Source organism: Podarcis cretensis (assembly GCF_951804945.1).
Source record: "Podarcis cretensis genome assembly, chromosome: 15".
NCBI lineage: Eukaryota > Metazoa > Chordata > Lepidosauria > Squamata > Lacertidae > Podarcis > Podarcis cretensis.
The window spans coordinates 43,719,786-43,733,112 of record NC_137185.1 but is presented as its reverse complement, the minus strand read 5'-3'; the positions used below and the strand labels follow the sequence as shown (position 1 = coordinate 43,733,112).

General features: G+C 44.9%; 1 protein-coding gene across 5 annotated transcripts in view; it reads right to left on the bottom strand.

The window, feature by feature from the left end:
- BIN3 (bridging integrator 3) overlaps positions 1-13,327 on the bottom strand; it is a 127,261-nt gene that overhangs the window by 5,592 nt on the left and 108,342 nt on the right. For all 5 annotated transcript variants that reach the window (XM_079955230.1, XM_079955233.1, XM_079955234.1 and 2 more), the window contains 2 exons: positions 12,605-12,746; positions 10,270-10,404 (listed from right to left, as the gene is read on the bottom strand). In XM_079955230.1, the coding sequence (XP_079811356.1) occupies positions 10,270-10,404; positions 12,605-12,746 (277 nt within the window). The remainder of the gene's footprint in view (positions 1-10,269; positions 10,405-12,604; positions 12,747-13,327) is intronic.

The window sequence follows — 13,327 nt, the reverse complement described above, 5'->3', positions numbered from 1 at the left end:
AAAATGAAGAGGAGAGGAGGCAGGAAGAAAATGGAGTAGGCCTTTTCTGTGGCCATGGAAACTTCCTTCCCATCCCAGGGAAGCTCAATGGATTTCTACTCTAATGCGTTTTTGGCAGCAGGTGAAGAGACTCTCATCTTCCTGGACTTTTTACCATCTAAAGCAGTGTTTTCCAACCTTGGGCCTCCAGCTGTTTTTGAACTACAACTCCCATTATCCCTGACTAGCAAGACCAGTGGCAAGGGATGATGGGAATTGTAGTCCAAAAACAGCTGGAGGCCCAAGGTTGGGAAACACTGATCTAAAAGACATTTTCTCCTGGGATTTTTACTACTGCTTTTACCCTACTGCTTTGTACTTCTATTGTATTTTAACTTTTGTAGACCACCCCGTTATTTGCTGAAGGTCGGTATAAAAAAATCTGATAAACAGAGCATTTAAAATAATAATTTTTGGACATTGCTTCTTCAAAAACCATAAATTCCAGGAATTAGACTTCTTGTTTGGAGGTGGGTTCTTGATTTTTGTTATTAAAAACAAATGAGCCATTGTTCTTCCTCAGAATCCTTATTTGTGCCCATTTGCTACAGCATTCCTCTGAATGGGCACAAGGATCCTATGTGCAGCAGACTCCTTTCACCACAGTGGCAGAACTCTACACAGTCTGGAAGGTCGCCAGGTTTTTACCACTAAGCAAGTAGAAAGCAAGGAAAAAGAGTAACTCCCTGTGACTTTGAGCCTCAAACCCCGGATAGTTCTGCAGCTATGAGAAAGAGAATTTCACAGCAGTAACTACCCCCAAAACAGTGTAGTCACTTCCTCAAGGGGGAGGGAACCGTCATGATTAGCCGCATTGAACAAGTAAATCCACTTGAGGGCACCAGACTCCATATATTATGCATTTGCTAATGACTTAAGAAGGGACAGAATTACAGAAAACTTCAAAGCTCCACCAAGATTTCAAAAAGAAATAAAACAGTCAAACACCCACACTCAGCCAGTGTTCTTCAAATCCACTATGGGAATCCCATGTTCCTGGATAAGGCTCATTTGCAACTGATCTCCCACTGAAGTCCAATAGTTAAAGAGTTGCTTTTGGTCAGGCAGGTATTCTGCAACTTCGGAAAATCCTGAATTTTGTGTATGAAGTCAGCATGAATTCTGGGCCAACCCTCCCCCCGCCCCCAAAAACCCTTCTATGCAAATAAAACACTATATTAAAACCAAAGTGTGCCGATTAATACCAAATCATGCAAATGTTATGCTTCTTTCTAATTGTGTATATTTTGAACAAAATTTAGATCTTTAAAAACAGAAAATATGTAAAATTATGGGGGTCTGGATATCAAAGCAAAGCTTGCACTTAGCAATAAAGGCCACAAATGTGCTAATTATATACACCACAGATTTTACTCAGAATAAATTATGCAAATTTGAATATTTTGTAGATCTCTTCTGAATCTGCTTGCTTCCATTCAGAACTCATTGTTTGAGCTTTTACAGAATTTGGAATCTCAAATTTTTAATTTACAATGAGGAATGCCTGTGGGAAGAAAAATGGTGAAGTAAAAAATAGAAATAAACTAGAGGACAAGAGGACCTTTTTTTTGAAGACAGATACCTATGTAAAGGTAAAGGGACCCCTGACCATTAGGTCCAGTCGCAGACGACTCTGGGGTTGCTTTGCTCATCTCGCTTTACTGGCCAAGGGAGCCGGCGTCCAGCTTCCGGGTCATGTGACCAGCATGACTAAACTGCTTCTGGCGAACCAGAGCAGCGCATGGAAACACCGTTTACCTTCCCACCAGAACGGTACCTATTTATCTACTTGCACTTTGACGTGCTTTTGAACTGCTAGGTTGGCAGGAGCAGGGACCCAGCAACGGGAGCTTACTCACTCGCAGGGATTCGAACCACCAACTTTCTGATCAACAAGCCCTAGGCTCTGTGGTTTAGACCACAGTGCTACCTGCATCCCTTCCTTGGCTACGAGTGATCGCCAAAGAAGAAGAAGGGTACTAGTATTCAAATAAAATGTCATACTAATTGAAACAGCTGAAACATCCCACTTTTCAAGTTACATAGGATTATTTGGCATCTTTGCTCTTGGTGGGTTCCATGTTAGTGGAAAGCTTCCTCTCCTCTTGTATCCCTGAGGACAAGGCAGTCTGCTAGCACTGCGTAGATAGGAAAGATGCTTCTTTTGCCCACACTAATTGTAGTCACTCACAAATGAAACTGATTCCCTAGCTAGAGCTTCTGAAAACTGACTTGATGCACCTGCTGGGTACATACATGTGTGTACATGCAACATGTGCATGTACTCACGCAACCCTTCCAGCAACAGATGTCTTAAACACTGAGAAATTGTTTAAAACCAGAAACCGATAAGAACAAGAAGAGAAGGAAGTGTTCTTCACAAGCCTTCATCAACAAGCGAGCACAAACTCTCCCCCTTTCATCTTTCTGTAGGAATTTCAAAGCCTATGACTGGGGAAAAGTTTGTGGGTGGGCAGAAGTATTTATCATTAGAACATTACCCTCAATATTCACCAGACGGGGGGCGGGGGGGGGGGTGGGCAGATGGTGCATCAGCCCCTGGCATCAGGTAGAGTGCGTGACCCAAGAGCAAGTGGATTTCCCCCAATTCTTTGCAAAGCTGTGACGCATGAACTGGCATCTATTTGCTGCATTTCCCCCCTCTCTAAGAATGAAGCCGTGTTGGGAAGGGGGTGTAGGGTATTTGTTGTTGTTTCATACTATGGCAGCCTTATCACACAATATGTGACTAAGGTTGCTTACAAGCCCTTCTGCTAAGCTATGTTCTAACGCTGCAAGCAAGAGGCTCAGGTTCACACACCACTCCCCCCCCCCCCTCTGGCCTTTGTCTCTGGTCTTATCTCACTTTTGAGCCTAGACTAACTGCAGTTAAACTTAAGGATGTTTTGGAGAACAAACCATCTACAATCATGGCACACTTTCTTAAAACAGTTAATGGTTTGGAGAAAACTAGTGACAGTTGTGTGTGTGCATTTGAAAAATAATTATTAGATTTATATTGCCCTCTTAAGGAGCTCAAGGTGACAAAGATGGTTCTTCGCACCCCATTTTCTCTTCATAACAAATTTGTAAGTTAAGCTGAGAGAGTGTCTGTGGCTGAGGGAACCTGAACCTCGATCTCTCTGGTCCGAGTCTGACATTCTCATCACTAGACCACAATGGCTCCTGAAAATGGAATAAAAAATTTCTTATCTCATCTTTGTGGCTGGACGTTCTCTCAGGCTCACTGCCGTAGCGCAAAATGTTCCTTGGCATGTCAAACGCTCCATGCAGGTTTCTTTCAGGGCTCTGTTACCTCTGAGGTGGGGTTTCTGCTATAAATACAATCTTCACCACAACAGGCATTTACGCAACATGAAGTGGGAAGGAATTGAGAGAAGAGTAACACAGGAAGACTCATCGCTTTGCTTACTACACGATAAAATCCATACATGTGCAACTGCAGCTGCTGTGAAAAGGGAGTTTACACCGTTTTCTCTTGCCAGCTGGGAGTGCCGCATGAAAAGGCAGTCAAATAGCACAGCCTCAAAGTCCTAAGTTACTTTCCACAATTCTTGGGACCTGGAACAATTCCTGGGAACAGATGAGCCAGTAAACCTGTTGCGCAATAATGATAAATAATTACAAAACCATATATGGAAAACAAAATCAAGACCACACCACTGAAGAGAGGAGTCTCCGACTGCAACACTCTTGGGTTGTTGCTAACACATCTTTGTTGCTAATAACTAAAACAGAGAAATTGGGGGGTGGCATGGGAGGGACCCCCTGGGTAGGCATCCCTGGACAATAATGAGCCTGTTACTCATCAGCTCCCACTTCTGTTTGCTTGGCTGTTGTATCCAATACACAAAGGGGTTCAGATGTGCATGGGAACACAGGGAGTGGCCTTACAGCACCGGTCCATTGTCTACACGGCTTGGCAGCGGCTTTCAGAGTTCCAGGCAGGGGACTGTTCCTGCCCTACCCACCTTCTGCATGGAAAGCAGATGCTCTACCCCAGAGCTGCAGTCTCTCCCCTGATGATCCTCCTGCTGGCCATAAACCATACTTTGTCTAGTACCTCTTCTAAGTGCTCAGAATGCATTCTTATGTTATCTCAACCCCCCCTTCATCAGCTCTCTAAGGTAGGCCAGTAGAGGGAGGGGGACAGCAGGGCTCAGGCAAGAAAAGCCACGCTGTAAACTCCTGGCCCCGCTGCCATTTCTGACAGACCTCCTGTTAATGCTCTTCAATGCTACACTACACTGAACTCAGGAAAGGGCCAAGGAACCCTCTACAACTGTAGTTAAAATATTACAAAACCTTACATAAAGAACTGCCCTTATTTATTTCCCTTTTTAAACAGGTTCTGATTCAATGTTTTTAGCAGCAAGCTATAAAAAAATTGGGGACGCAGGTGGCGCTGTGGGTAAAACCTCAGTGCCTAGGACTTGCCGATCGTATGGTCAGCGGTTCGAATCCCCGCGGCGGGGTGAGCTCCCATCTTTCGGTCCCAGCTCCTGCCCACCTAGCAGTTCGAAAGCACCCCTAAGTGCAAGTAGATAAATAGGTACCGCTTTATAGCGGGAAGGTAAACGGCGTTTCCGTGTGCTGCGCTGGTGCTGGCTCGCCAGAGCAGCTTCGTCACGCTGGCCACGTGACCCGGAAGTGTCTGCAGACAGCGCTGGCTCCCGGCCTCTAGAGTGAGATGAGCGCACAACCCTAGAGTCGGACACGACTGGCCCGTACGGGATGGGGTACCTTTACCTTTTTTATAAAAAAATTGTCCAGTAGCACCTTAGAGACCAACTAAGTTTGTTCTTGGTATAAGCTTTCGTGTGCATGCACACTTCTTCAGATATGCACATGAAAGATTATACCAAGAACAAACTTAGTTGGTCTCTAAGGTGCTACTGGACAAATTTTTTATATACTTCAACTGCGTCAGACCAACACGGCTACCTACCTGAATTCAGCAGCAAGCGGACATTCAGAAAACCTAAAGAGGTGAAGCTGTTCCTGGTATGGAGGTAAGTAGCCAGGGAAAAACCTTCACCTGTTGAATTGCTGTTTGTTAGTCTGATGGTCTAATGAGTCTTATTATCAGAACACTAGGAAGGACTCTCTTTTAAAAATCTGTACACTTGAACAGCTCCCTGAAAGAACAGGGTCGTATTCTCAGTCTGTTCATCTTTTTCTCTCACACACATATACTTCTGCTTTTCTTCGGGGCTTTTTTTTCTAGAAGAAGAGGTGCCAGAACTTGTTGACCATATTTAAGGCAGAGCATCCACCCAAAGTTGTTGAGGCTTTCAGGGCCATTAGCCTCCAAGAGCAGAAACATTGACAAAAGCGCCAATCAAACAGGCAGGAAAACCCCCGGCCTAAACCAGTGATAATGGATGGCATTAAAAGCATCCACCGCTTCTGGTTTCATTCAGAAAATGAAAACATCTGTCAGCCACACATAAGCCTCTTCCACAAGGGCTGCAGCACAGCAAGATATTTTGACTCTCAAAAAGGTACACGATGAGAAGAGAACAGAAATAGATATTCCACTGAGTAATACAACACCGTAGAAAATCAAATAAACTTAATGAGGCATGGGTGGAAAGGGAGAGATCCTGAAAAGAAGACCGGCTGGATGAATGAGCGGTCTGGGGGTGGCGCTCAGTCCATTTACAACTCGCATGCTTTCAGCCTGAGTTCATTCCTGCTCTGACCTTAAAGGCCGAGTTCCGGCTGCAGGCTAGGAAATAGAGGTCATGTACACAGTTCTTTATTTAAGCAGACCCCAACAAGGCAATGGGGTCTATTGATTACAGCCCCAAGTTAGGACTCCTCAGAGGTCTAAATCTAAAACCTGGCTCAGCTAACTTTCCTTAGAGAAGCTGCTTCTCCTTTCAGCTTGTGCCTTGTACACAAATGGTCCAGAAATCTGCCCAGGCACAACACACAGAATCTGGTGACAAACTCATAACCCCTTTTAGGCTGCAACTCTACATGCACTTACATGAGAGGAAGTCTCTTTGAACACAGTGGGGCTTACTTCTATGTAGACATGCATAGGATTGCACTGGCAATCAAGAGGGAAATATTAGCATTCAAATTCCCAATCATTATCAGCTGCAGTGTGTAGGTGTGTCGCATGAATGCTCCCTGTGCTCCTCCCAGGGCTGGAAAGGAGTTAGTTTAACCTTCAGTTTGCCAGTAAAACTGTGTCAGAATATGATGCATGTCTAAAACGTGTGTCACCAACATGAAAAGTTTCAAAAGCTCTGCTCTAGATATACCTTGACTATGAAGAAGTGCTTATTACCGTGTGATGCTTCTTCCTAAGTTTAGTGAAACATCCATGTTTTTATTCTTATAGCTAGGTGGGGGTTAATTCTGTATTCTTACAACTCCGGAGTTCAATTTCAGAGAAAACTGGAAAAACACACACAGACAAAGTGCTAGGGGTCAAAGTGACCCTGTAAAAGTGCTGCTTAAATTATTTAGTTTTTCTTCATGACCACAGAGGCTTAGCTCAGAACCTGTTCTTTTCATTACTTGTGAGAAAGGAGCATAGAAGGTAAAAACACAGCATATTGGATCTTCCCACAATAGACAAATGACTCTGTTTCCTTAACAGGGCTACAAACTGTAATGGGGGTCAACAGTACCTCTCAGGTTTACAAAACCCCTTGACAAGCCTGAATTTTAAAACATGCCCCTCCCCGCCCCCAGTTAAAACCTTTTTTGTAATCTACCAAAATTGTTCCCCCACCCATCATGGCTAGCATTTCACACAATGCTTACTAATTCTGCTTTGGGGGTCATTGTGACCCCAACTGCATCTGCAAATGTTTGCAAGCTACCTGCACCCGTGCCTAAGCAGGAGGCCAGACGCAAAGACAACTCTCAAAAGCTGACCGCTTTTCTCCGTTCACAAAAGACCTCAACAATAACTGTTGTTGAGGGTTGCTCTTAGGCATCAATGTACCATTCATCATCCATTGCTCACAATGTAGGCTAGACAGTGGTTGAGAAAACAAGCACCACATCTACCGTACACATCTATCCCATATATGACAACTAAAAACTGCCCCCCCCCCCTTGTGCTACTAACCAGGCCACTAATCTAGAAGTGCCAACAGTGCGGTTTTGGGTTTTTAAGAAGGTTTGAAACGTCTAAGCAATGTAACAAAGCAAGGAAGAAGAGAAGAAGAGGAGTTTGGATTTGATATCCCGCTTTATCTCTACCCGAAGGAGTCTCAAAGCGGCTCACATTCTCCTTTCCCTTCCTCCCCCACAACAAACACTCTGTGAGGTGAGGGAGGCTGAGAGACTTCAGAGAAGTGTGACTGGCCCAAGGTCACCCAGCAGCTGCAGGTGGAGGAGCGGAGACGCGAACCCGGTTCACCAGATTACAAGTCCACCGCTCTTAACCACTACACCGCACTGGCTCCCTAGCGTGGAAGGGCAATGATTCTCCAGTGCATAATTGTGCAGCAATCTCAGGATAAAATGAAAGGTGGTGTGGACACGCATCACCAGATGATCATCTCACACACACTTCAACTCTATTTGAAACCACAGTAAACAGAATGCCCCCAATATATGTCTCTTCCTAATAGACCTGTGCTTGGAGCTGATCAAATCATGGGCTGAGTCTACATTCGAGTGTGCTCTTGTAAGGTTGTCAATGGAGGTCCTTGCCTGTGGACGTCAAATGACTGGCTACCAGAGAGATAGCCAGTCCCAATGGAGTTCTGCCTGGTATCATTGCTGTTACTTTCTATTTAGCCTTTGAATGGGTTGATCTAATGTGATTTTTTTGTGTTTCACCATGTAGCTTGCCGAATTGCCTTTCTTGTTGCTAAATTTAATATGCTGCTTTTAAGTTAAATTGTTTTTGAAAAATTCTGCATTCTTTTTCTCTGCCATTGCTTTGTATTCTTATTAAGTTTTGATTATTTTTATGGCATTTTGTTAAGCCACCTTGAATACAAATTGGAAGAGAATACACAGATTTTTTAAACAAAACAAATATCAATGTCCATATGATATAAAGGATCTCCCCCTTCCTCCATGGGGTGGGAAAAACCAGAGGAAAAGGAAGGGATGCTGTAAGGGACAGGGAAGGGGAGGAGAAAGGTGGGGGGGAGGATGTAGAACATTACATACCGTATATACTCGAGTATAAGCCGAGGCACCTAATTTTACCACAAAAAACAGGGAAAACTTATTGACTCGAGTATAAGCCGGTTCACCACACCACAAACCTCCTGGTGGCCGGAGTGTGTGTGGGGGGGCACGCATGCGCCCACGCCAGAGGGGGTTTCTCTCTCCCCCCCCAGCCCTCCCACCTTCATTTTTTTTTTTAACGTGTAGATACCTATGCAAAGGTAAAGGGACCCCTGACCATTACGTGCAGTCGTGGCCGATTCTGGGGTTGCAGTGCTCAGCTCGCTTTATTGGCCGAGGGAGCCGGCATGCAGCTTCCGGGTCATGACTAAGTAGCTTCTGGGGAACCAGAAACGCCCTTTACCTTCCCGCCGGAGTGGTACCTATTTATCTACTTGCACTTTGACGTGCTTTCGAACTGCTAGGTTGGCAGGAGCTGGGACCGAGCAACGGGAGTTCACCCCGTTGCGGGGATTCGAACCGCCAACCTTCTGATCGGCAAGTCCTAGGCTCTGTGGGTCACCAACCATTCAAAGTGTATTTTTGTCATCCCCACCCCTGGTAGGTTCCATAAGCCATAGTGCTTTAAAATGAACAAGGGCTCTAAGACATATTTTGTTTTTATTAAATAATCAATAAAACTTAATTTTTAAAATATATCAGATGACACTGTAACATAACAGGGAACAATTTTAACTATTCTCACAAATATGTGAGTTATGTGAGTTATTTCAGGCTCAAAGAGACCTTAAAAAAAAAAGGTAAAGGTACCCCTGCCCGTACGGGCCAGTCTTGACAGACTCTGGGGTTGTGCGCCCATCTCACTTAAGAGGCCAGGGGCCAGCGCTGTCCGGAGACACTTCCGGGTCACGTGGCCAGCGTGACATCGCTGCTCTGGCGAGCCAGAGCCGCACACGGAAACGCCGTTTACCTTCCCGCTGGTAAGCGGTCCCTATTTATCTACTTGCACCCGGAGGTGCTTTCGAACTGCTAGGTTGGCAGGCGCTGGGACCGAGCAGCGGGAGCGCACCCCGCCGCAGGGATTCGAACCGCCGACCTTTCGATCGGCAAGTCCTAGGCGCTGAGGCTTTAACCCACAGCGCCACCTGCGACCTTAAAGCCTCACTTAATTCCATATTTATACCTTATTTTGAAAGAAACCACAATTAGCTTTATTTTGATACTAAAATAAGCCCAATCAGTTGAAAAATAAGTGAAAGGAGGTTTTTTCTAAACTGACGCAGAAATTGCATTAGCCTAAATCACGTGAAAATCAGAATTTTCAAAAAATTCTCCTGCGTCCAATTTTGGACCAAAAAATCTTTAAAAATTAATTTGAGGTTATCTCATAGGTATCTAGGGATGCGGGTGGCGCTGTGGGTTAAACCAGAGAGCCTAGGACTTGCCGATCAGAAGGTCGGCGGTTTGCATCCCCGCGACGGGGTGAGCTCCCATTGCTCAGTCCCAGCTCCTGCCCACCTAGCAGTTCGAAAGCACGTCAAAGTGCAAGTAGATAAATAGGTACTGCTCCGGCGGGAAGGTAAATGGCGTTTCTGTGTGCTGCTCTGGTTCGCCAGAAGCGGCTTAGTCATGCTGGCCACGTGACCCGGAAGCTGGACGTGGACAAACACCGGCTTCCTCGGCCTATAGAGGGAGATGAGCGCCGCAACCCCACAGCCGTCCACAACTGGACCTAACGGTCAGGGGTGCCTTTACCTTTTACATAGGTATCTACACATTAAAAAAAATTGAAGAAAATCTGAGTCTTGAGAGCACATGGCACCAGGTGATTTGGTATGGAATGACCCTTCTTCTTTTGTCAAACTGTAGCCAAACTTACAGACATCTTGCATGTTGATGCTGCAGTCTTCCTACTCCTCTCATCCCTTCTATCCCCACAGGGCTTTGGTCTGTGTCTATTGGATATTCCAACACAGATTGATGGCATCTATATATGGCATTCACTTCTTTCTTACTGAAGTATTACTAAACAGCCTTGTTTAGTTGCATTAAGGAAAATAAAGCAGATACTTATGCAACAGACTGCCTGAGTCATACCTGAGCCCGGATCAGAGATTCAAAACTTGGCTTGAAGTAATTGATGCGGCTGCTGTAGAATTTTGGCATCTCTTCCAGAAGCTGCTTGTTCTTAGCCTCAAATTCATCTTTCACTGGCCTCAGTTCTTCCCGTGCCTGGGGGAACAGAAACGGTAGTGGAAGAAGAGGACCACAAAGTGTTATGCTTCACCTCCTCCTCAACAGACGGTGAGACTGTCCTCCCATGTTCAGTACCAAATGTAGTTTAGCCAAGCAAGGTCCTTTTAATCCTTAGCATATGAAATGGCCCTCAGCCCTTAGAGAGGGAAGATGCATAGGAGCAAACATGGTTGGACCAAATATTTCCTTCTTTCCATTTTTAGGATGAAGGCAGTGCTTGAAGGTCTTCCAAAATATTTTCCAATAAAATCACTTACTGTTGAGAATGGTTTGCCTTCTTGTTAATGTTCACCTGACCTAATGCTCATATCCTTTGTTGATTAGAGCTTCTTTGTCTTAGCCAGTCAGGGATCACATATTGAACATAACCACATTACAATGTTACACAGCCAGTCAGATCTGCTTATATGCTGACATCAATAGGACAAAGTTAATTTAGAATGGCCCTGCTTCCTAAACTGGGCTCAAGGGTGATCCCAAGCCAATCAGGACTATGATGGCAAAATAACTCATTGTACTGCCTATTGCCTAAAGACACGGGGGGGGGGGGGAGTGGGGAGCGCATGTGTGCGCACACATGTGCCTTCTGATACAGATGAAAATGTTTGTGAAAACGGTGCCCCCCTTCCCTCTTGGCACAGCCCTACTTGAAATTCCAGGGGGAGGGGGAGAACCCTCCCTGCTTAGTCATCAAGACAAAGGAGCCTCACTTTGGCACATCCTTAGTTTTATGCATGCATACACAGCATTCTAGGCTTCTTTACTATAAAGCTTGAATTCTCCTTTCTTAATGTTGATATGGTAATTCTTTAACACAATGCCCAATTTATAGAGTTATTAAGAATTTGCATTCTTCAATGAAAGCCAATCTCTTAAGAGGCTCCAGCATACATAGGAAAGTGGGTTAGTAACATTCGATTCAGAGCTGCTTCATCATTTATATGGCAATTCATTCACCCCTGATGCCCCACCAGTTTGCTGCAAGAAACTTCAAAGTGTGAAATGTGAGCGCTTCCATTTAAGCACCTAGGGACTGGCTGCAGCTCCCTAGGGAGAGTTTAGGGGTGTACATCCTATCTTCTCCAGGATGCCAATACAACCGCAGCAAATGCAACTAAGTAGCGCTTAGTGAGTTAGGAAACTAAAACTGCCATCCTAAATACAATTCTCTTAACACCAGCTTAAGACCAGCTTAACCGGAAGACCTTTTTACTTTAGTCTTAGCCCCACTTTCAAAACAGATTAATGGCCCTTTTCAATATTCCTGTTTGACACAGGAGTCATCTCATAAGACATCTCAAAATCTCAACAAATCTTGCTGGATTATTTCATACAAAAAAGTACTGAGGGGAGTTTGGAAGCCATTCTGTGATGTGTGCCTACAACTCTGAACTGTGTACTTATACTTGCAGGATATTTGGAGGCAAAGGGTGGCAGAAATGTGAAATGGAAAAGTCACTTGTGGCTGCAACAACAGCAACCAAGATACAAATGGGAGCTGAGCACCTAATGGACATATGCAGTTCTAAAGATCATCCTACAAATGATTGATTTTCTTTTAAATGAAGATATTGGCCTCATTCGTATACAACACTGGCCATGAACCATGGTTAGAGAAATTAGCCTCTGCACAAGCTGTGTGCAGGTAGGTGCCTGTAACTCAAGCACTCCTCGTTTTGCTCATCGCTTTCCAGAGCAGGGAAACAAACCACGGAGAAGCTGGGTTAGGGTTACATGTGAACCTGTTTGTGTGGCTTGCTTCTCTCCAAATAAAGCACAAGTGGAAACCAAAGTTTGTTATTGGATTCTCAAACCACGAGTGCTGGGTTGCATGCTAGTGCTAAGTCAGCTGCTCTGTGATAGCTCAGGAAAAGGCTAGCTGCCCTGATGATGGTTTGTGGCCGGTATTGCACCCAAATGTATCTTCTGTGTGAAAACTAGATTTCTCTGTAGGTAAGCTATTCACACTAAAACACACCAGAACGCTCTAGATTGTTGGTTGAATCCATCCAAATCTAAATATTAAAGAACAAACACCTCAGAGATATGGATAAGCACATGCAACTTTGTGAAAAGAGTCCTAGGACAACCAGCAAAATGTTACCCTGCACCTGCAAAACCTCCAGATCCTCTCTGACCATGAGCCTATGAGCCCCCTTCCCTCTTAGCTCAGTACCTGGTGCAACTTGGTCAGGATGGGTCCCGTCTTCTCCTTCTCTTCATACTTCTCCACCTTAGATTGCAGCCTCTTGTAATCTTGCAGAGTTTGTTCCCGCCGCTTTACTGCCATATTCAGGCTGGGGAAAACACCGCTGAATCTGTAACAAATGAAGTGGGGTAAAATTATGATTACTGTGTCCTCATGACACTTATCCTGATTGTCCATTGAGAGCTTAGCTTAGTGACTTGCTTCCATTTTCTTTTTGGCCTTTTTCAGAAACTGCTCAAGGCAAGGAATATTGCCACTGCCCCCCTCCCATGCATTTTTTCCACACGACAACCTTAGACTCAGAGAGTGAAAAAGGGACCTTGAAGGTAATCTTTTCAAATCACTGTTCAAAGCAGAATTCACCTCCAGCTCCAGCAGAGGAGAGCCCACCCCGCTCCCAGGGCCACCCCCTCCCACACACCTGCCCCACTCACACTTCCATTGGTCCCTCACTTTCTTAGAACCTCCATTGGATCTGTAGCACTGGGCTGAAAGCTTTTCATTTATATCCTGACGCAGAAATGTGAAATGCTTTTTACCGCTGAATAGAAATATAGAAATTTGTTCCCCTTCCGACCAGATCAGATCCCTTTTTGGACTCCTAGAATCATAGAATCATAGAGTTGGAAGAGACCACAAGGGCCATCGAGTCCAACCCCCTGCCAAGCAGGAAACACCATCAGAGCACTC